The sequence below is a fragment of the Mus caroli genome, unplaced genomic scaffold, assembly GCF_978045245.1.
Source record: "Mus caroli unplaced genomic scaffold, Mus_caroli_1 scaffold_4, whole genome shotgun sequence".
Lineage (NCBI taxonomy): Eukaryota > Metazoa > Chordata > Mammalia > Rodentia > Muridae > Mus > Mus caroli.
Window position 1 is genome coordinate 111,928,499 of NW_028227259.1, and position 21,877 is coordinate 111,950,375.

A 21,877-nucleotide genomic window follows, 5' to 3' on the forward strand; every position below is an offset into this window, starting at 1 on the left:
AAAGAGCTGCAAGCACTCTTGACACTAAGATAGTTTTCCAGCCTCCTATTATTTTTAATTTCGGCACTCATAGCTACAAATTCCCTCTCAGAACTGCCTTTGTTATATCCTGAAGTTTATGGTAGGTGACTTTTTTTCAGATGATTCTAAAGAAATTTTAAATTATCCCAATTTCCTCAATGACACATTGATTGGTCAAAAGTAGGTTATATTATCAATCTCCAGGTGTTTGCCTATTTTCTATAGCTTATTCTGTTACTGACATATTGATTGGTCAAATGTGCTGTTATCATGCTCCAGGTGTTTGCCTATTTTCTATAGTTTCTTCTGTTACTGATTTCTAATTTTTATCACATTATGACCTGATAAGACAGATGTTCTTTTTTAAAATTTTGTTTAGACACGCTTAATGGCTTAGAATGTGATTTCTTTGTAGAGAAAGTTTCAAAATATATATAAGAATATATATTTTGAAGGTGTTGAGTGAAATACTCTGTAAACATCTGTTAAGAAGCTGCGATCTATGACATAGCCGTCATTAACGTTTTTCTGTTAGTTCTTTTCTCTGAGTGACCAATTTACTGATGAGACTGGAGGCTGAAATCTACACCATGTTGAATCTGGACTTAACCTTTGCTTACGGCGCTGTCTTATGGAATTATGTGAAGACATGCTATTCTGTCTTCTCAGTGACACTCAGTTACTTTGGCTTGGGGTCTCTATTGTCCAGATACAAGCTAGTCCATCTTACTTTCAGGTTCTGCGTTTTTAGAATATCATTTCCATACTTTAGGTCTATGTGGGTTTCTTCTACCCATGCCTGTTTGTCTGCATTTCTTTGAGACAGGATATCTCAGGGCATTGCTGTGTAGCCGTGGCTAGGCGAGAACTCACTGTGGCTGGCCTTAAACTCAAGGCCCCCATGTGCTGCTGAGTGTGGTTTTGAAAGTTAAAAAGTAGTTTGGGACTGGCAAGATGACTCAGCAGTTAAGAGCACATACTGCTCCGGTCAAGGACCTGAGTTGGGTTCCCAGGACCCAGACTGGATGGCACACAGCCGCCTGTAACTCCATCTCTAGGGGATCTAATAGCTCTAGCCTGCTGGGGCATCTGCACTCACATGAACATATGCAACATATATGCAATTAAGTTAGTTGGGTATCATTGTATCCCCAGCACCATAATTCCATCAGACAGTTAAGAGGGTTCACATTGAGGGTTATCAGTGAGAGGCACATGGCTAATTCCTGCTGTTTTCCTGATTAACTTTCTAACGTATTCACCTTGTTTTGGAGGTTTAGTAACTCTTATTGGTCATCTGGTTTTCCTGTGACTTATTCTTCCCAATGCTTCTGTGGTTCATCCATTGCCTTCTCTGTGTGCAGGATTGCCTCATGTACCTTCTTTAGTGTGGGCTTAACAGTCTTGCGCTGATCTTAGACGCCCTTATTTCTATCTAAATTTTGCTGGATATAGTAGTATTTTTGGAAGCTACTTATTTTCAGCTTTAAGTGTATTGAAAGATCCTGAGAGAGAAGAGTAAAAAATTATGTAAGCCCCTAGACTTGTGTTCAAAATAGACCTCACTAATGGCAGGGAGTAAAAGTCAACTCGCCCCATTGTTCCAGGATGTACTAACCACAAAGTAGAAGTTTAACTTGCTCCATTGTTTTAGGAAATGTTCGTACAGAATACTCCAACCGTTTCTTGAACCCGTTATGCTTGCCAAATGCTATAGCCCCATGCCAGGTGTGTGCGGTTTCTGCCTTTATAAACCCCTTACCCTTTGAGCTCAGGGTCGACTCCTCTACCCCTGCGTGGGATGCGAGTCATCCCCAGTGCACTGGCCTTCCCCAATTAAACCTCTGGCTGTTTGCATCAAGACCAGTCTCTTGTGACTTCTTGGGTGTCGTATCATCCCGGGCCTTGAATGAGGGTCTCCTGTTTCGGGAGACTTTCAGTATCATTCCATAATCTCTCTGTTCCCTTTTGCTTGGGGTTCTTGGCATTCCATCCTCATAACTTTCTATATTTTTTTTCCTGTACGTTTGACATTTTAGCTAAATTTTCATATGGACAGTTTCTTGAATGCCCATTCTAAGTGCCTCCTTTCCTTGGATGTTTATCTTTCTTCTATAGATTTTAGAAATCCTCTCTAAAAACCAAGTTTAAATTCTCTAGCACTTCAATCACTCCATTTTGTTTGGAACTGGCGACTAAAGAGAGGTAAGTTCTGTGGGACTTCGTAACGAGCCAGCCTTCTCCCAAGTCTCAGTTCCCCCTAGTACATGGAGTGTTGGAACATGGTCCAGGAATGGAGTTGTGAGAAAAATCTGAGCTCTTGTGAGAATACTCAAAGAAAACAAGACAGGAGTCTTGTGACTTCAGTTTCTCCAAACATGGAATTGTCCTTGGAATGTGTTTTCATGTTCCTCCCAGGGGTAGGAATAGGAGTGAGTTTGCTTCAGATTACTCATGACTGCTTGCTTGTGTTATTAAACTGTCATTTATTTGCCACATGTGACTCATCCTTGTGATTGTGTACGGCTTAAACTCACTCAAACTTTACCCATGTAACCTTGGAGTACAAACTGTCTGGGGCTCTGATTGAAGTTGGCCTCATTTATTGGCGCCATTCTCCCAGGTGCCACCGCCTCTAGAGCAGTGACAGTGGGTAGACCACAAACACTTAATTACAAAAGAAAAAAATGAAAACAACAATAAGGATAAAGAAAAAGGTAGGATGTGTATGGGATAAATCAGAATTACAAAGCTAGTAAAGTTAGCAGTGAAAAGAAGTGGCAAGAAGCATGAAGGGGAGGAAGAGAAAGACAGAAGTGCAGAAGCGCCCACAGGATGGAGATACAGAGCCACATGACCCACCAGAGTGCCCCGCCCTCCTCAGACCTTGTTCCTTGCAATGTCTGCTCAGCACTGAGTCCACTGTACTGAGTGTTGCCGCCATCACTGCTGCTGGCCTAAACGCTTGTCAGTGTTCTCATGGGTTGGCCCAGCAACCTGGCAAGTTTAATATGCATGAGGCCCTGGGAAACGCCAAGCAGTGGCTAAGGCATTATTCACTCAGAGCCAGTTTTACTCCCTAGAGGTAAAGACGTTCCCAGCTCTAAGTCTCACCCACCTCCCTCTGCAATGGAGCCTGCACTTCTTATTAAGGAAACCTTATGTCTCCTGATCTGGGTTCAAGTCAAAATCATTTTGTCTTGATGTCACCTGAGCCCACAGTGATTTTCAAGGTGGTTGTTCCCTTAGTCGGCAGAGGGCAAGCTTTTAGAGCTTAGAGGTTTAGTAATTCTGGGCTTCTACTTACCTTAGCTGAAAAGTTTGCCTACAAACTACAAATCTCTCAAGGTCCCCCTATAGCATTAGTGAACAAGCTAGGACGTATGAGGCCTCCATCGCTAGATGTATCAGGCGCACTTCTCACTGTTGACTGTGTGGATCACAGACCTCTAAGCTTAATGTGCTATGCAGAATGTCATACTCTGTACCTGTGGGGCTGTTTCCTTTACAAGTCCAATATTCAATACACCTGAACCTCATCTGGTCTCTGTCTACTGATGCTGTTGTACTCCCATGCCTTTTTACACCACGACCTCTCCCTGAAGCCACACACTTACTTGAAGTCTTTTCTTAAACTGGTGGAGATATCAGAAGATTCTAGGCATCTCTAATCTGCCATCTTTCAGTGTACTAGTATATTAACATACACGTACTGGATAGTAAATAAATCTAGAGTTGAGATTGACTCTTACCTTAAGACCATGGGCAGCTGATCGATACCGATGCCCTGAACAAATACTAGATATGTCAGAGAAGCCACAGACTCTGCCAGTTGTTTGTCTTCTTCTTCTTCAAATTCAAGGTAATCCCAAGTCCTTTTTTTCCTTCCATGATTAAGAATAATTTGGGGGACAGGGTGTCCAATTTTTGATAAAAATCCCTGTGAAATGGGTTTTTAAAAAGGAAGCAGTTGGCATATATCACCCACTTATTCCATGTCCACTCTGTCCATATCCCTTCTCTTTGAGGGTATAGACAATTTGTGGGACTTGCTTTGAATGTCACCCCCATTGTTAGACCCTCTTAAATGGCAAAGGTGAGTGCAGTGCTCGGAATAAGAATGGCCCTATGGGATCACACACTTGAATGCTTGGTCGGCAGGGAGTGGCACTACTTGAGAAGGAATAGGAGGTGTGGCCTTGTTAAAGTATGTCAGTGGGGGTGGGCTCTGAGGTTTCAAAAGCCCAAGCCAGACCCAGACGCTCTCTTCCTGCTGCCTGTGGGTTTGAATGGAAAACTCATCTCTTTCTCCAGCACCGCGTCTTCCTGTGCGCTGCCATGCTCTCCACCATGGAGATAATGAACCAGCCTTCTGAAACTGTAAGCAAGCCCCAATTCAGTGCTTCCTTTCCTAAGGGTTGCTGTAGTCACAGTGTCTCTGCATAGCAACAGAACACTGACTAAGCCACCGAGGAAGCCTGCTGGTATAATGCAGGTCTTGAATCAATTGATTTTGAGTTATTCAAGATTACTGGATGGGCCTTACCTATTCAGGCAAGGTTTCTGCTTTTCCTTCTTTCTTTCTAGATATGATCTCACTCAAAATCATAATTAAAGGTGCATGTACTCGCACGCGCACACACACATATACACACACACATACATTGAGTTTTTGCTGATAGCTAAACTACCCAGTTGCTGGAGGGAGGGCTTTAGAGTAAACTAAGACAGGTCATTTCAGGGGCTGAAGAGATGACTTAGCAGTTAAGAGTACTTGGTGCTCTTGCAGAAGACCCAGGTTTGGTTCCCACTACCCTCATGGCAGCTCACAACCATCTACAACTCCAATTCCAAGGGATCCAATACCCTCTTCTGGTCTCCTTGGCCACTATACACATGTGATGCACAAACCCACTGTGATAAAAAAAAAATGAGTAAGTTTTAAACACAAATGAAGCTGGGCACGCCTTTAATCCCACCATTTTGGGAGGCAGACACAAGTGGATCTCTGTGAGTTCAAGGCCAGCCTGGACTGCAAAGAGAGTTCCAGAATAGCCAGATCTATGTAGAGAGACCTTGTCTTCAAAATACCGAAATAAAAAGAGAGAAAAACCATTTCAGCATGGAAACAATAGAAGTGCTTTCCAATACAGTGTGGCAGCTGCCAGGCAGTGACAGGACAGGCAGGGGCCTGGGAGGAGTGCTTAGTCAGACAGTGACAGGACAGTGTGTGTGTATGTGTGTGTGTGTGTATGGATGCACGCTTAGCCAGTTAGTGACAGGACAGGGTGTGGGGAGGGTGTTGGGGGCAGTGTTTAGCAAGTACAGAATTTAGGTAGAAAGAAATGTTCTTGAGATGGCAGCGCTGGTGACTGCACAGCAATGGAAACACACTTAATGCTGTACTTTAAAATGCTTAAGATGGGGGCTGGCTGCTCTTCTAGAGAATCCAAATTCAATTCCTAGCACCCACATGTTGGCTGACAACTAAGATCTGATGGTCTCTTCTGGTTTCCACAGGTACTGCATGCATGTGGTACAAATACATTCAGGTCAGATATACACGGACACATACACACAACACTCACACACATTCTCTCTCTAAAAAAATAATATGAAATTAATACCAATGACTTGTATTAGAGTATTAAGAGAAAATATACACATTTTCAAGATCTTATATGTATGTATACATTTTCTTATTTATTAGCATTTAGAAACATTTAGAAGGCTTTGGATAATATTACTGCTATTTAGTTTCCATCCTGTTGTTTATCAGTGTTCTAAAAAACTATATACTGCCCTATTAATAAATTATCAATTTAACTGGTCATATATCACAATATAGCAGGATAAATTTAAAATTACAAGTATTATAGATTAGATCAGCTGTACTTACTATTATTTCAGATGCAAAACACCGAAAAGGGTCATTTCCAACATCTTCTGACTGTTCGAGGAATTGTGCTGTCAGCAAAGGACATTTCAAGCCTTTGAAACAACTACGGCATAAGAAATAGGTAACTATGCAGTCAACACTCCCAAGGCACAACACCTCGAGTTCTTCATTCCTGGCTTTTCATGAGAACTGAGTGCAGCCTGTATGGGTTGTTGGCTAAAACAGTGTAACAAGTGGGACCTTTGAAAGGTGGGCTCACTCTCATGGGAAAGAAGGTGCTGTTCTGAAAGCATGAGCTCAGCGAACCTGAGCCTCAGTCCAGCCTGAGAACTCCTAGCCTAGAACTGCAAGCCACAATACCTTGATCACAAATCACCTATATTTTACTATGTCACAGACGTGACCTAAGGCAAGCACCAATAGTTCAGTGTCGGTAACACAAGCTGAATCCTTCCTCACTCGTGACAGTACTGGGAAAGCATGAGAAGGCCTTGCTAGACTGCATAGCTCAGATTCAATTGAATCTCTAGAGTGTTACAATTGATGCTGAATGTCTCCTGAGGGCCAGCTAGTTCAAGAGGTCACCATCATTGGTCCAAGGAAAATTCAGGACAATATAGTCATGTTTTTCATAGAGTTGCATTTTTTTAAACTCTAACTTTATTCTGTAACTAAGCCTTTTCTAGTTCTTTAGGATAGTTTTTTTAAAACAATTTTTTTTGTTGTTTTTAAAAACAACTTTAAATGCCTTAACCCAGAAAAATAGAAAAGCATTAGTCTTCCAAATTTGAAAAAAAAAAAAATTTAGTACTGTCCAAGAGAAATTTAACATAAATTCCTTTATTTTGTCCTTTATTTTAGAGGTTTTGTGTTGATTTGGTTTTTGGGACAACTTAGTCTATAATCCAGGCTCTAGCTTTGATCTTACAATCCTCCTGCCTCACCCTGAGCGGTGGAATGGCAGGTGAGCACCACCATAGCCAGCTCATGGTCTTCCTGTTAAAAGGGTCCAGCAGTCAAGTCCGGAGGCTGTGTCATACTGAGAGCACATCTCAGTTTGGACCATCCATATACTGAGGGATTGGCAACCACATTCAACAGTGGTGGATGTTTGGTTAGAACCCAAGGTGTGAGAGAGTGGGTGAGCACTTTGCTGAATCTGCAGTCAGGGTGGATGTTCAACTCTCTAGTGGTCTCTATTTTCAGGTACGATTTCCCCGAGACAGAGTAAGTCCCTTGAGTTGAATCCATCCCCTGCCTGACTTTCAGTGTTTGCTTGCTGTGATGGGTGAAAGTGAGTTAAGTGAAGGTTGGTTTTGTACTGTCAGTGCCTCTGTAAACGACCATGCTGTGTCAGCCAAACATCTACATCTAAAATTCAAAATATGAAACTAGGTTTATATGTACAAATAAGAAACATAAGGTAACTGAGCTGCTAATTACTCACTCCACGGTAAAATGTTCTTCAAGATATACTTACAATTTCAGTAATTCATCTTTTAGTTTTGCATTTTCTTTGTTTTCTTTATCACTTATTACTTCTTCCACAAAAGGTTTCGTGAACTCTATCAAGGCCTTGCAACACTGACAGAGGCCATAATCATCTGCCTGAATTTGTTCTTCTGAGTGTGGAACAGGAAGAAGAGACAGCTGACTCCAAAGTGTTGACAATGCTAGTCCAACGGAGTATGCCTTGTTGTTAGGAAGTTTCTGAATAACTGCAACAGAGACGAAGCAGTTAGTTCCCTCTGCTCACCGCATAAGCGGTTACTGTGCTCAGTGCATGAGCTGTCACCTGTGTTCGCCTCTTAAGTGGTCACCTGTGCTCATACGTGAGCAGTTAACTGTGTCACCCTGTGAGCACACAGTCCACGTGGGACAAGGTTCTGGATCCTTAGCAGGTGGAGCCTTGCTAAAGGAAGTGGTCACTAGAGGTGGGCTCTGAGGCGGTAGAGCCTGATCTCACTACTGTGACTGTCATTACAATGTGACCAGGTACTTCGCCACCCTACTTCCACCATGCCTCGCCACCATGATGGACTGCGGATCCTAACCAGATCCACAGTTCTTCTTAAATTGCCAGTTGTCAGGCACTTAGGCCAGCAATAAGAAAACCAACAAATACAGTATTTTTATAACTCGTTACATCTTTCCCTTATTTTTGATTATAAGCACAAAATATGAATGGAAAATTGCAAAACACCGTATAAGTGTACAAGAGTATTAAAGAGCTTTTTGTGTCCTTAGAAAACTTTGAATATTTAAGAAGTGTCTAGGTCCCTCTATCATATTCTGAAGCATATATATGTGCTACATACACACAAACAGTAAATAGCTTCTTTCATGGAAAGTGTCTATGTTGGTTGTTGAGAGCCATTATTTGCCAATATTGAACCGTGAAGCTTTCTCTTTTCATGCCTCATTTCACTCTGGTTGAACCTTTTAACTCCAACCTCCCAATTCAAAGGCCAAGTAACACCCTGTCTCTTCTTAACCAAACTACAGGACTACTACACTGCTGTTAGACTGCGCGCTGCAGGTACCACAGCTGAACCACTAAATATGCTTAGAGGGGAAATTCTAACTATAGCTGTAGATAAGAAGCTTACTAGGAGCCTAGAGCCACGGCTCAGTGGCTAAGAGCACTGGCTGCTCCTAGAGGACCCAGATTCAGTTCCCAGAACCCATATGGCAGCTCATAACTATCTCTAACTCCAAGGGATCTGGTAAGGTACCAGGCATGCAAGTGATGTACAGACATACGTGCAGACAAAACACGCGTATATGCAAAAAGAAAGCTAACTAAAGAGCTACACACACGCCAACAGTATGACATACAACAAGGGATTTCCTGAGCAGCCAATCTTCCAGGCATCCCGCAGCATCCACACTGGCGCTGCTGGGACAGCCTAAAAGCTGGGCATGCAGTAACTTATCACAAACTTTACTTTGGTGACAGTTCATACGTAGGGTAAACATCAAGACACTAATGCAAATAGAACAAGAAATACTTGGATATCAAAATGCTCATTACCTGTTTGTAATGGTTGCAGTAAAAGAAGAATAATTTGGGAAATCTGTTTTCCGGAGGGCTCTTCAATGAGTTCAAGCAAACCCAACAACAATTCCTTTGGATTACATAACTATAAAAATATTCACAATTGAACCTGTTTAATACAAGTTGCATTTAAAGCCACATGATTACTATTTTAAAGAAGACATACCGAGAAAATACAGTTATATTTGCTAACTGTAAAATGCCCTATTCAGTTGTTAAGGCTTTTCAGAACTCAGGCTTCTTCACTGTAGACTGCAGACTCTCCATGCAAGGCCTTGACCCCACACCACTGTCTCTTGTGTTTTCTCAACAGATGCTCTACAGTGTGTCCTGACTGCCATATCTTTTTTTTTTTTTTTTTTTTTTGATTTTTTGAGACAGGGTTTCTCTGTGTAGCCCTGGCTGTCCTGGAACTCACTCTGTAGACCAGGCTGGCCTTGAACTCAGAAATCCGCCTGCTTCCGCCTCTCAAGTGCTGGGATTAAAGGCGTGTGCCACCACTGCACAGCCTGACTGCCATATCTTAAAGCCTCAATCTGCTTAACATTCTCAGCACCTCTACCAGAGCTGCATCCCCAGCCACTGCCTCCCTCTTTAAAAGTCCTCATAATCAAGTGTCCTGTTACCTGGGAGGAGCTTTCTCATCCCAGGACTCATCTGTGTATATCCCAACAATCTCTAGTTCCTATATTAGATTTTACTATGGCATTTTCAAACAAGAATTGTTATTGTTGATCCGAGACCCCCTTTACAGTCTCTTTTAACGTTCTCATCTGGCATTTGATTCTGGCTCTAATGCTACACAAGGGTCAGCATGGCATTAAAAGTTCTCTAAAAGTGACTTCGCCTATATAATGAGAACACTTGTTAAATCACCTTGTAGCTTTCTTACTGGAAACTGAGTTAGGGGTCTCAGCCTGGGTAATTCTTGTATCTAGAAATGTTGATGATGCTCAGCTGGAGCTGCCCGCTCATCCAGTCAAGTACAACTCAGCATTGTCTAGGAATAATTTCCTGGACTAAAGTTTCCTTACTGAAGAACAAGAATTAAACATGGAAGGGAATTGCGGAGCTGCTGTGTGCTTGACAGGCAGAACAAGCTTTCCTGACTTACCTTCACCAGCAAATCAAATATCAGAAAGCACTCTTCTCTTTTATCCTCTTCTCTGCCCCTCAGGAGGCATCGAACAACAGGACCAACAAGATTCCACCCCATAGACTTAATGATGGTCTGCAATCAGGAAAGAGCAAAGCAAATGTTGTCATCTAAAGAGCCCTGAAGGAACGCAGTGCTTTCTCAGATAGGAAGGGTGAGGCAGGCGAGACTCACACTTCACCACTGACTTGCTCACAGCCAGCAGCCTCACCATGTTCAAACGCCGTTGATGTTTTCACTGAGGGACGCAGAATGGCCTTTACTCAGCAACTAGACCCAGGCCCTAAACAGTTCTGTTATTTCTGACAAGATATGAAATGAGGAATGTGGCTTCCTTTTCATTCTCTCCTACATGCAATTTTACTCTTTCTTCCTTCCTTTCTCTTTTCTTTAAGATAGGGTTTACTGTCCTGCAACTCGCTCTGTAGACCAGGCTGGCTTCAAACGCAGAAATCTGCCTGCCTCTGCCTCCCAAGTGCTGGGATTAAAGGCATGTATCACCACTGCCCAGCATAGTTTGACTTTTAATATTTACAAATTTGGGGCTGGAGAGATGGCTCAGCAGTTAAGAGCACTGGCTATTTCCGAGGACCTGGGTTAAATTCCTGCACACACATGGCAGCTTAAAATTGTTTGTAACTCCAGTTCCAGGGGATCGGATAACCTCACACAAACACATACTCAGGCAAACCACCAATGCACATAAAATGAAAATTAACAAATCATTTAAAAAGTATTTTAAATATATATTCAAGAATCCATGCTATGAATTAGTAACTAAGTTTTTGATAATTTAATAAGTTATTATCTCACCATAACTTGATTTAAAGAAGACTGACTAAGTTCACGTTTTAAAATTTGGCCCTTAGGCAGGATAATTATTTCTTCAATGAGGTCCTATACTTTCCATTCCTAGAATTCCTAACCCCAGCACAGTCCTCCATGCAGATCAGCATCTTTCCTCTTTTCTTTCTTTGATCTCTTTCTGATGCTGGCCAGACCAGGTAGACTCTTCCTGTGGGCTATGGGCTTCCTTGCTCTTCCTCTAAAGTCCCACTTCTTGCCATATCATATGGCTGCCTGCTACCCTGAGGCTTTGTTTCCTGTCTGTTCTCCCTGACCAGCTGCAGAGATTACAGCTTGCTGAGGACAGACTGGCTTTCTCTTAAACTCTAATGCAATTGTCCTTAAGCTTAAAAACAATAACAAAAACAAGTAGCCATAACTCCTGGCGCTGCAGCTTCTAACTAAGTTTCTCTTTGCACAGCTCCACTTCTTTCAGTAAGTGATCCTTCGAAAATGTTTATCTAAATACTTAAACAACTCTTTGACTGTTTGTTTGCTTAGTGTATGTACATGTTTTGCACGTGTGCAACAGCATGTGTGTGGAGGCTAGAGGACAAGTTGGAGATTGCCATTCTCTTAAAACTCAGACTGTGCTTGGTGGTAAGTGACTTTGCCCATTAGCCATTCTGCCTACTCCAAGAATTTTAGCTATACATTTTACAAATATCAGTCACAAGGTTTCCAGGTACTATAGAATGATGTGTTTGGGAACTTAATAGACTCTAATATCAAATATTTCATGGTCTTTGTTAGGGAGGAGAGAATAATACATCAGTATACAGAAAGGAATTAAGACAGGGACTTAAAAAACCAGACTAGTGTGAAACTCAGAGATCAGCCTGCCCCTGCCTCCTAAGACACCTGATGTACCTTCTGCAGTGTTTTGCAACTAAGCAGCACACAGGGTAATACTGTTGTCCCCAAAGCGGCACACAGGGTAATGCTATTATCCCCCACAGCAGCATACAGGGTAATGCTGTTGTCCCCACAGCAGCACACAGCCACAGCAGCACACAGGGTAATGCTATTATCCCCCACAGCAGCATACAGGGTAATACTGTTGTCCCCACAGCAGCACACAGCCACAGCAGCATACAGGGTAATGCTGTTGTCCCCACAGCAGCACACAGCCACAGCAGCATACAGGGTAATGCTGTTGTCCCCACAGCAGCACACAGGGTAATGCTATTATCCCCCACAGCAGCATACAGGGTAATGCTGTTGTCCCCACAGCAGCACACAGCCACAGCAGCGTACAGGGTAATGCTGTTATCCCCACCTTATATAAAACTGTGGCAAAGCCAGAGTCTCTCCAGCTCCAAGCCTTTACTTTCCTACACTCCAGTTGCTCTCCACTGGAGCAGTCTTGCTTTCAAGTCCCAGGGGATACTGGGTAAGGTCTAGAGATTTTTGGTTGGTGTAGGAAGGTGCTGCTGGTGTAACAGGGAGAGGCCACCGCTGCTGCTGTATATTCTACAATGCACAGGACAGTGACCCTTACTAGAATATAAGCAGTGTTCAAGTGCAAAAGTCTACATTACAAGGTCTTAGGACAAGTTAGTCTTCAATTGGCCTTTAAAAATATTAATGAGGACAGATTAATAGTAAATCAGGACCAGTCCTGAAAACATCACCTGGAAGGAAAATCAAGCTGTGATCAGTGTTAAATATTGTGTTGAAATCTGAATCTTGTAGTTATCAGATTATACAGTACACAGGTGATTTCCAGATTAAGCCTAAGCCTTACTGTCTTTAAATTTACCCTGTTAGCCATTTAGAAACATACTAAAATTAAACCACTCAGCCATGAAATACCCAAGTGTTAGGCTCTTTGCTTCTCTGCCTCACTGATGCACACCTTGACAGTTGCATTCTCAGCTACCTGCTCCTTAGTTCCTCAGGATGGGCCAATGAGAGCTGGGGAGATGGCTCAGCAGGCACAGTGCTCATAAGAATGAGGATATGAATGCCAGTCCCCAGAACCCACGTGAAAACAGGGCATGGCAGTGGGCATGTGCAATCCTGGTGTTCCTTCTCCAAGATGCAGGATCTAGGAAAACTCAAGGACCAGCCTGCCCAGCATATATGGCAGTAAATAACAAAAAGATCCAGTCACCCCTGACCTCTACACATGTGCCACGGCAAGCCTATGCCCACACTCACACACACAAGCAGGGACATACACACATGCACATCATACTCACAAAACTTTAAACGATGAGATCCTGGACCTCTTCTCTGCCTCTTGAGAACTCAAAATCTCCCCTACCCTTAATGCTTTAATTACCTAACTTTGAAGAACACTTACAAATCTGCATTTGAATCTATTTCTCTCTCTTCTCCACCTCCCCCCATCTGTGTGTGTGTGTGTGTGTTTGTACAGAATTTAATAGTAGAGGTACTTTCCTTGTGTGTGTGTGTGTGTGTGTGTGTGTGTGTGTTTGTACAGAATTTAATAGTAGAGGTACTTTCCTTGGGTTGGTCAGAATTTTCTTTTCATTTTATCTTTATTTATTCACTTTACATCCGGATCACTGCTCACTGCCCCTCCTCTTAGTTACCCCCTCCAACAATCCTTCCTCCCCTCCCCCTTTCTCCTTGTCCTCTGAGAGGATGGAGGCTCCCTAGATATCCACACCCTTCACCTCATCCTGGCACATCAAGTCTCTGTGAGGTTAGGTACATCCTCTCCCACTGAGACCAAACAAGGCAGTGTAGCTAGAAGAACATATCCCACAGACAGGGGGTAGTTCCCCCCAACCACTGCCCCCCACGGCTCGTTGTTCAGGACCCATATGCCCACATGAAGGCCAAACTGCATATCTGCTACATCTGTGTGGGGAAGCCTAGGTCCAGCCCATGGATGCCTTTTGGTTGGCGGTTCAGTCTCTGGGACCTCCCAAGGGTCCAGGTTAGTTGACATTGTTGGTCTTCCTGTGGCGTTCCTATCTCCTTCAGGGCCCAAAATCCTTCCCCCAATCTTCCATAAGATTCCCCAAGCTCATGCATGTATGCACTCGCTTATAAGTAGATATTAGTCATAAAATACAGAATTCCCACGTTATACATTCCACAGAAGCTAAACAAGAAGGAAGGCCCAAGCGAACCTCACTCAGAAGGGGGAATAAAATAGTCGTAGGAGGCAGAGGGAGGGAGAGAATTGGGTGAGAGAAAGGATGGGGAGGAGAATGTGGGAGGGAAAGGGTCTGGATTAGGGGTGCGGAGGGATGAGGAGAGGGCCAGATCGCCATGAAAATGAATGGAAATCTGCAACTGAGCTGGAGGCATGTAGAGGATGTGACAGAGATCTGGGATAGGGGAAGCATGCAAGAATCAAGGAGGGTGACCTTAGCTGAGTCTCACAGCAGTGGGGATATGGAGCCTGAAGAGACCACCTACTGTAGACAGGCAGGAACCTCAGGGGAGTGACAGGGACACCCACCCACTCACAAAACTTTCAACCTCAAATTTATCTTGTCTACAAGAAATGCAGACACGGGCAATGGAGCAGAGACTGAGGGAATGGCCAACCAATAACTAGACCAACTTGAGATCTATTCAATGGACAAGCACGGATCCCTGACACTATTAATGATACTCTGTTATGCTTGCAGACAGGAGTCTGGCATGGCTGTGCTGAGAGGCTCCACCCAGCAGCTAACTCAGGTGGATGCAGAGACCCACAGCCAAATAGTCGTCTCCTATGTCTAGTTATCAATCAAAATCTTACTTCCCCCTCGCCTGCTATGTCTGAGACGATTCTCAAGTCAACTCCCTTGCCTTCCTTTTGCAAGCTTTCTCTTTAAGTGAGTTAGGCTGTTTTAGTGGAGATCACATCCTGTGCTGCAGATGCAAACAACAAAAACACATAGAAAAACAAAGAAAACAAACAAAAGCAACAGTCGTCCTTTATGACTGTTTGCCTTAGCTCCCACAACCATCCCCTCCTTCATTCTACCTCAACTTTCCTGTAAGTCCAGGGGCACAGGCCAGTCAGTAGATGCTAGCCTAGCATGCACAAAGCTCTGGGCTGTCCCCAGCACCATATAAACCAGATGTAGTGGCACACATCTGTAATTCCAGCTTGTCCTCAACTACAGAGCAACTTCTAGGCCAGCCTGGGGTACAGGACATCCTGTCTCAGGTCCAACACAGTAGTCAAGAGCGCCAAAACTTCGGATTCTGGATGTCACATAAAAGCTGTTGCGTCTTCCAGTGATTACCTCTTCTCTATAAAGTGATTGCTTGTTTTATTTGTTTCTCTTGAAATCAGAGTCCCTTCATATTGCCCAGGTGGTCTTGAACTTCTAGTCCTCCCACCTCAGCCTCTCAAGTTGCTTAGAGTTGCAGGTATTACAAAATGAATTTAATAGCAGCGCTTATCTTATGAGATGTTGGAGAGGCTAAATAAAGTAACATACCAGAAAGTGTCTGGCATAAACTTAAATATTAGTAATTAATTTTAGTATCGATAGCAACAGTATTGTCAAAAGTTATCCTTTGATAATGCAACTGGGAAAAATGAAGAAAACTTTAAAAACACAGAGACAGGCACGTCCTTGGAATTTGTTGGCCACCCAGCCTAGATGAATGTATGAGTTCCAGGTTCAATGAGGGACCTCGTTTCAAAAGATGGGAAGTGATTGAGGACAATCAACATCAACCCCTGGTCTAGACATGCACCTGCATATACACTCACAAAAGCACGCCTCTCCCCGCTTCCCTACTCCACCCACACACAAACAAACAACGAAAAACACATGGTAAGTTTAAGAACTCCCGGACAGCATGGGCTAAAGACTCTGCCTCAAAAACCCCACAAAACTGACTGTATTGGAGGCCATAAGAGTATATTATAGTTGATCTTAACATCAGCTGGGATCCTCATGTGATACAGCGTCCTAACTGCTTTGATTGTTGTAGCAGTACAGGTAGGAAGGGCATGGGAGAAGGAAGACTGCACCTTTGTTCCTTGGCCTTCCCTCCTGCAGTGTGTGGTTGGTTAATAGCAGCCCAGCTAGTGCTGCTGCCGCCGCCACCTCCTTCCCTGCTATAAGAACCAGTTTCTAAGCTTTCATTGTGACCTAGGATTGGCAGCTCTACAGCCATTGTAGGTTTCTGGGTTCAAACAGGACCACTGAGACACCCAGCCCTGCCCCAGTGGGGACAGCCATTGTAGGACTGGGCTGACTGCTGAGACACCCAGCCTCAAGGACCAGGTAATCACTAGGTTGATGGTTCTCAGGAGTGATCTCCATGACCTCATCCTCTGACCCTGAAAGCCCCAGTGAACTGTTCCTTCTCTAAGCCCCAATGAACTGTTCCTTCTCTAAGGAAGGCTGAGACATGGTCATACTCCCTCATTGCAGCAGTAGAATAGTAACTAAGTTAACAACAACAATCTATTATTCCCTTCCCAAATGAGTATTATCAATGTATTATTCCCCTTCCAAATGAGTAATAACAACAATGTATTATTCCCTTCTCAAAGACTGAAGAGTGGACACAGAGCCTGGGCTTACCTTGTTCTTTTCATCTTGAATAATCTCTAGCAGCTGGTTTATATGACCATCTTCAATGCATCTTTGACCTGCTAACTGAAAGAGGCCAAAATCTTCTTCTTTAAAATCATGCTCTTCTAGGATTTGCTGTAAACAATCAAAAATTCACACAGATGCAAATACAGATTTAATATAAATGACTTCCTGATTTTATCTCTAGGAAAAAAACTGAAATCTTAAATTGTAGCAAAAATGAACATGATACACATTGTACTGGCTAGTTTTGTGTCAACTTGACACAGCTGGAGTTATCACAGAGAAAGGAGCTTCAGTCGAGGAAATGCCTCCATGAGATACAACTGTAAGGCATTTTCTCAAATAGTGATCAAGGGGGAAAGGCCCCTTGTGGGTGGGACCATGTCTGGGCTGGTAGTCTTGGTTCTATAAGAGAGCAGGCTGAGAAAGCCAGGGGAAGCAAGCCAATAAAGAACATCCTTCCATGGCCTCTACATTAGCTCCTGCTTCCTGACCTGCTTGAGTTCCAGTCCTGACTTCCTTGGTTATCGATAAACAGCAGTATGGAACTGTAAGCTTTGAATAAACCCTTTCCTCCCCAACTTGCTTCTTGGTCATGATGTTTGTGCAGGAATAGAAACCCTGACTAAGACACAGATAAAAATTAGAATTATCCTAATAAATATTTTAATGTTTGGCTTTATTCATTTTGGCTTTTGAGACTGGCTCTCATGATGAGACTTAGGCTGACCTGGAAATTTCAGGTCCTCTTGCCCCAGCTCCTGACTGCTGTATATAAGCATGAATCAGTATGGCTTAAGGAGTGATCTTGAACCTACTGCACCAGAGAAAATTATGAAAACAATAAGAAATATAAAATTAAAGACTACTGGGACTAGAGAAATGGTTTGGTAGATAGGCAGAGGACCTGAGTTCAATTCCCAGCACCCAAGTCAGGTGGCTCATAACCACCTGTAACTCCAGCTCTGAGTGGTCCTAACGCTCTGGCTTCCATGCCAGGCACTTATACTCATGTATGCCCCCCACCAACACACATAAACAGACATGTACATGATTTAATATGCTTTTAAATACAATTTATTAACGTTTACTTTCATACGTATGCATGTGCCTGGTGCCCACTGTGGGCCAGAACAGGGCCTGGGTTTTGAGAAATGAACCCAGGTCCTCCGCAAGAACAAGTGCTCTTAACCGCTGAGCCATCTCTCTAGCCCCTTATGCCCCTTTTGTGAGCGAGGGTCTCTTTCTCTCCATAGCCCGAGCTGTCCTGGAAATTTACCATGTAAACCAGGCCAGCCTGAAAATCACAGAGACCCCTCTGCCTTTGCCTCCCAAAACTACTAGGATTGAAAGTCACCACCACCATCATCGTTATTAATCTACTTTCCTGATTTTTTGATATTTACAAGTCAAAAAGAAGAAGAAGAAGAAGAAGAAGAAGAAGAAGAAGAAGAAGAAGAAGAAGAAGAAGCAGCAGCAGCAGCAGCAGCAGCAGCAGCAACAGCAACAGCAGCAGCCGGATTTAGTAAGATAAATAACACGAGTGACCACAAAGTAAAGATACTCTCTGCCCTTCCCATATATTTAAAGGTGTTTTCGGAGAAGTACTTACACATCTTTTTATTATGCTCTGAAGTTCCTCCACAGCCATTCCTAATTATTTTCCTAGTTTTGATGCTGTAATGAACTAATACAAAAAAACAGTTAATTGTGTGATACCATGTAAATTGTTTCATAAACCGTTTCATTCTGAATTATTAGACAACAAACACAATGTAAAGTTTTATAGGTTAACTGCTATTACTGAACGTTAGTGTGTTAGCCTAATGAAGCATTTTTAAAGCCCCTGATGTAATGCCTAAAGAAAGTAATTTTGAAAGAATGACGAGTAAAAAAATAAAAAGAGCCCTAGAAAGAACTAATAGAAGAGCCTTTGTTTAAAAGGAAAACAAAAATCCAAATTGTGGACCTGGAATGAAAATTCTAATCATTAAGTAATTTTTTAAGTATCCCATTGACAAAAACTGGAATCCAACATAATTAAGTCACCCAAAGAAGTTGAAGATTCCGATGCCGCCCACCCCATTCTCCACAGGATCTCCCTCCTCACTTAAACAATCGTCAGTGAGATCACTGAGTATCACGAAAGGAGGCCAGCAGCGAAGGTCCTTGCCCCGCAGGCGCGAACAGGAAAATCACACCCTACCGCGCCTGGCTGAGCCGAAGGGAGGCCATTTCCCCCTCTCCCTGCTCCTGCAGCGCAGGGCGCCCAGGCTCCAGCACCTCCAGAGGCCGAGCAGGCGAGCCGCGTGCGGCGCAGGTCCTGTTCGGCGAGCCCGATCCGCCCGACCCAGCACGTCCACCTACCCGCCGAACCACGCGCCTACCTCTTGCCCTCCTCCTCCTTCTCCACTTCAGGTAGCGCAGGCCTCACTCCTGGTCCCGCCCCCGAACCGGACCCTCCCCCTCCGCCGCTCGCCCCGCCCTGCCCCGGGCCCGCCCCCTCCTCCGCTCGCCCCGCCCTCCCTGGGCCCGCCCCCAGCCCGGTTCCGGGCGAAGCGTGAGGAGGTAGATGTGTTGTCCCGACCCTCGCTTCTGACCGCATTTCCCATGGCCGACTCTGCTGTACCTTGCTCTCTGGGCCCAAGTACCCGGGCTTCCAGCACCCACCGAGACGCTACCGGTACGAACAAGAGCCACCGTCCCAGGCTGGGACCCTGAGACCTTGGTTTGAGTACCACGCACGCGCGGGCCTCTTTCTGAGGCTGCGCCGGGGAGAGAGAGAACTCCGGGTGGAGGAGGCCCAGAGCTTCTCCACGCAGGCTGCCCTGGTGCCTTCGGGGGAAGAATCCCACACCCTTACACAGGGGTTTTAGGATCTCCCCCTACGTGGGATGTCCTGGGAACAAGTGGCCAAGGCAGGTGGTGTTCAGTTGCCTTGAACCCTGGATTGCTTTGATATCTGGTCTCTGAGGTCTCAGACTCCTCTCTTTAGGCAAGGGAACATTTGGGAGACCGAGCAATGTTTATTCTAAAGGAACCCAGTTTAGAGAGTTTTTTAAAGCACTTGATTAAAACGCATCCGGTATATGAGAAAGAGTCCTCGAAGAGACTGTCGTCATGAAAATGTAAAATGTAATTAATTTACAGAAACAATTGAATTTGCTTCCTGTTTAGCCCCCCCCCTGTTTTTGTTTTGTTTTTTTTTGTTGGTTTTTTTTTTTTTTGGACACATCGAAGTTGGAAATGAGATGTGTGAGAGAAAAGGAAATGGTGCCTACAGTGTGATATTTGGGGACGACTCTGCTACATCAAATGCATTGGCACTTGACTGTTCTCTCTTCAATTGTAGGTACTAAACAGACCCGAGCCCTGAAACGAGGAGATGCGGCTAAAAGGTAGAACCACGTGGGCATCTGCATTTCACTTTGCTTTTATCTCATTAATTCAATCTGATTTTTTTTTCTTTCTTTTTCTTTTTTTTCTTTTTTTTTGGTTTTGGTTTTTTGTTTTGATGTTCTGTTTTCTGATCTTGCGATCTGGGAATTGAACTTAAAGACTTTGTACACGCTAATGAAGCTCTCTGTCTAATTTACCGAGCTATATACTCCAGCCCAAATAGTTTAAAAGCATAGTGCATACCCTTCTTGAGAAAATACTTAAGACTCAGGAAGCACTGTCGATTCTCGCGTAAGAATGCTCTGTCCTTCAGCTGTAGGAAAACCAACCTGGAGGCTTAGGCTGTTGGAAACTATGGTGAACACCTGTAGAAAGTTCTGGGGACACAGTTCCTGAATTAACCAACCCTTTCCCATTTCTTCAGGTACACTCTCACTGTTGTATGTGCCAAGCTCGCTGAAGCAGGTTCTTTCTTTATCACTTCAAGGGACCTTTTGTCTTCTGGGTTTTTTGTTTTGTTGTTGTTTTGTTTTTCTTTTCTTTTTTTTCTTTTTCTTTTTTTTTTTGGTTTTTCGAGACAGGGTTTCTCTGTGTAGCCCTGGCTGTCCTGGAACTCACTCTGTAGACCAGGCTTGCCTCAAACTCAGAAATCCGCCTGCCTCTGCCTCCCGAGTGCTGGGATTAAAGCCGTTCTCCACCACTGCCCGTTTTTTTTGTTGTTGTTGTTTTGTTTTGTTATTGTCTTCTTTGTAACATTAAATAGGGACTTAAAAACAAACAAACAAACAAACAAACCAAAAGCATCCTTTACAGTTTAGAGCTTCCAAAAAGTCATGGTCTCTCGTGTCACAGAAGAGACAGCTAGAGCAGAGCTCATCTGAAGAGACTAAAATCCATCACTTCAGGACTCACCGATTCTTCTTGCAAGATATTTTCTAAATACAAGCTAGTCTGTATTTGAGTTAGGCCCCTAGGATGTGTTGCTGAACAAGTCAGTTTTGCTCACAAGAACTGAGCTTCCACTTCCATATCACTGCTCATCACGGAAGGACAGTCAGGTCAGGACTCACACAGGGCAGGAACCTTGAGGCAGGAGCCGATGCAGATACCACAGAGGAGTGCTGCTTACTGGCTTGTTGAGCATGGCTTGCTCAGCCTGCTTCCATACAGCATAAGCCCTAGGATAACATCATCCACAAATGGGCTGGGTCCTTCCCATCAATCACTCAGAAGATGCTCTTTAGGCTATCCTGAAAGTTCCCTATACCCTCCCCCTGCCCTGCTCCCCTACCCACCCACTCCCACTTCTTGGTCCTGGCGTTCCCCTGTACTGAGGCATATAAAGTTTGCAAGACCAAGGGACCTCTCTTCCCAGTGATGGCTGACTAGGCCATCTTCTACTACATATGCAGCTAGAGATACGAACTCTCATAGAGGCATTCTTAAGGTTCCCTCCTCTCCAGTGACATTAGCATGTGTCAGTTTGACGTAAAACTGCCAGGACGACATTTTTGACTGCCATCATTTGTGACAGACAGAGAACACAGTAAGGTACTGTAGATATCTGTCAGTCAGGAGGAGAATGGTTAAACAGTCAGTGTGCTTGATAATTGGAGCCCGCAAATTGTATATAAATCTTAGTACATGACATCACCTTTATTGATGGGCATAAAACAAGAAAAATAATTTTTCATGAAGCTTTTTGTATTTAACATAAAGACCTGTAATGTAATCTGTGTTCATATCTTTTTACTTTCTCTGATACAAAAGTGGTCTTTATGGAGTTAGTGGTTATAGCTCAGTAGTAGAGTGCTTGCTTAGCATGTACGAGGCCCTGGGTTCTAGCCTCGGTATCTTAAAGTAACAATAAAACGATCTTGATGAAATGATGGGATAAAAATAGGTGTTTGGTTGCAAATTTCTCATTTTCATATATTCTGGAAAAAAGAATTGTTGGTGAA

The 21,877-nt window shown here is 43.7% G+C and overlaps 2 protein-coding genes across 6 annotated transcripts in view; one reads left to right on the forward strand and one right to left on the reverse strand.

Annotated features, from left to right (window-relative positions):
- Glmn (glomulin, FKBP associated protein) overlaps positions 1 to 18,968 on the reverse strand; it is a 36,308-nt gene extending 17,340 nt beyond the window's left edge. For 2 of the 4 annotated variants that reach the window (XM_021162032.2, XM_021162029.2), the window contains exons 1-8: positions 18,905 to 18,968; positions 18,130 to 18,204; positions 16,503 to 16,628; positions 10,093 to 10,209; positions 8,955 to 9,063; positions 7,401 to 7,638; positions 5,921 to 6,023; positions 3,774 to 3,961 (exon numbers count right to left, since the gene is read on the reverse strand). In XM_021162032.2, the coding sequence (XP_021017691.1) occupies positions 3,774 to 3,961; positions 5,921 to 6,023; positions 7,401 to 7,638; positions 8,955 to 9,063; positions 10,093 to 10,209; positions 16,503 to 16,628; positions 18,130 to 18,168 (920 nt within the window). In that variant the 5' untranslated portion in view covers positions 18,169 to 18,204; positions 18,905 to 18,968. Of the gene's footprint in view, positions 1 to 3,773; positions 3,962 to 5,920; positions 6,024 to 7,400; positions 7,639 to 8,954; positions 9,064 to 10,092; positions 10,210 to 16,502; positions 16,629 to 18,129; positions 18,205 to 18,627; positions 18,672 to 18,723; positions 18,883 to 18,904 lie in introns of those variants that run through there. The other 2 variants (XM_021162030.3, XM_021162031.3) reach the window with 2 other exon arrangements.
- An 84-nt stretch (positions 18,969 to 19,052) lies between these two features.
- The window catches only part of Rpap2 (RNA polymerase II associated protein 2), a 63,873-nt gene continuing 61,048 nt past the window's right edge, over positions 19,053 to 21,877 (forward strand). Inside the window, exons 1-2 of one of the 2 annotated variants that reach the window (XM_021162023.2) lie at positions 19,053 to 19,200; positions 19,870 to 19,915. In XM_021162023.2, the coding sequence (XP_021017682.1) occupies positions 19,128 to 19,200; positions 19,870 to 19,915 (119 nt within the window). In that variant the 5' untranslated portion in view covers positions 19,053 to 19,127. Of the gene's footprint in view, positions 19,201 to 19,282; positions 19,436 to 19,869; positions 19,916 to 21,877 lie in introns of those variants that run through there. The other variant, XM_029477971.2, reaches the window with a different exon arrangement.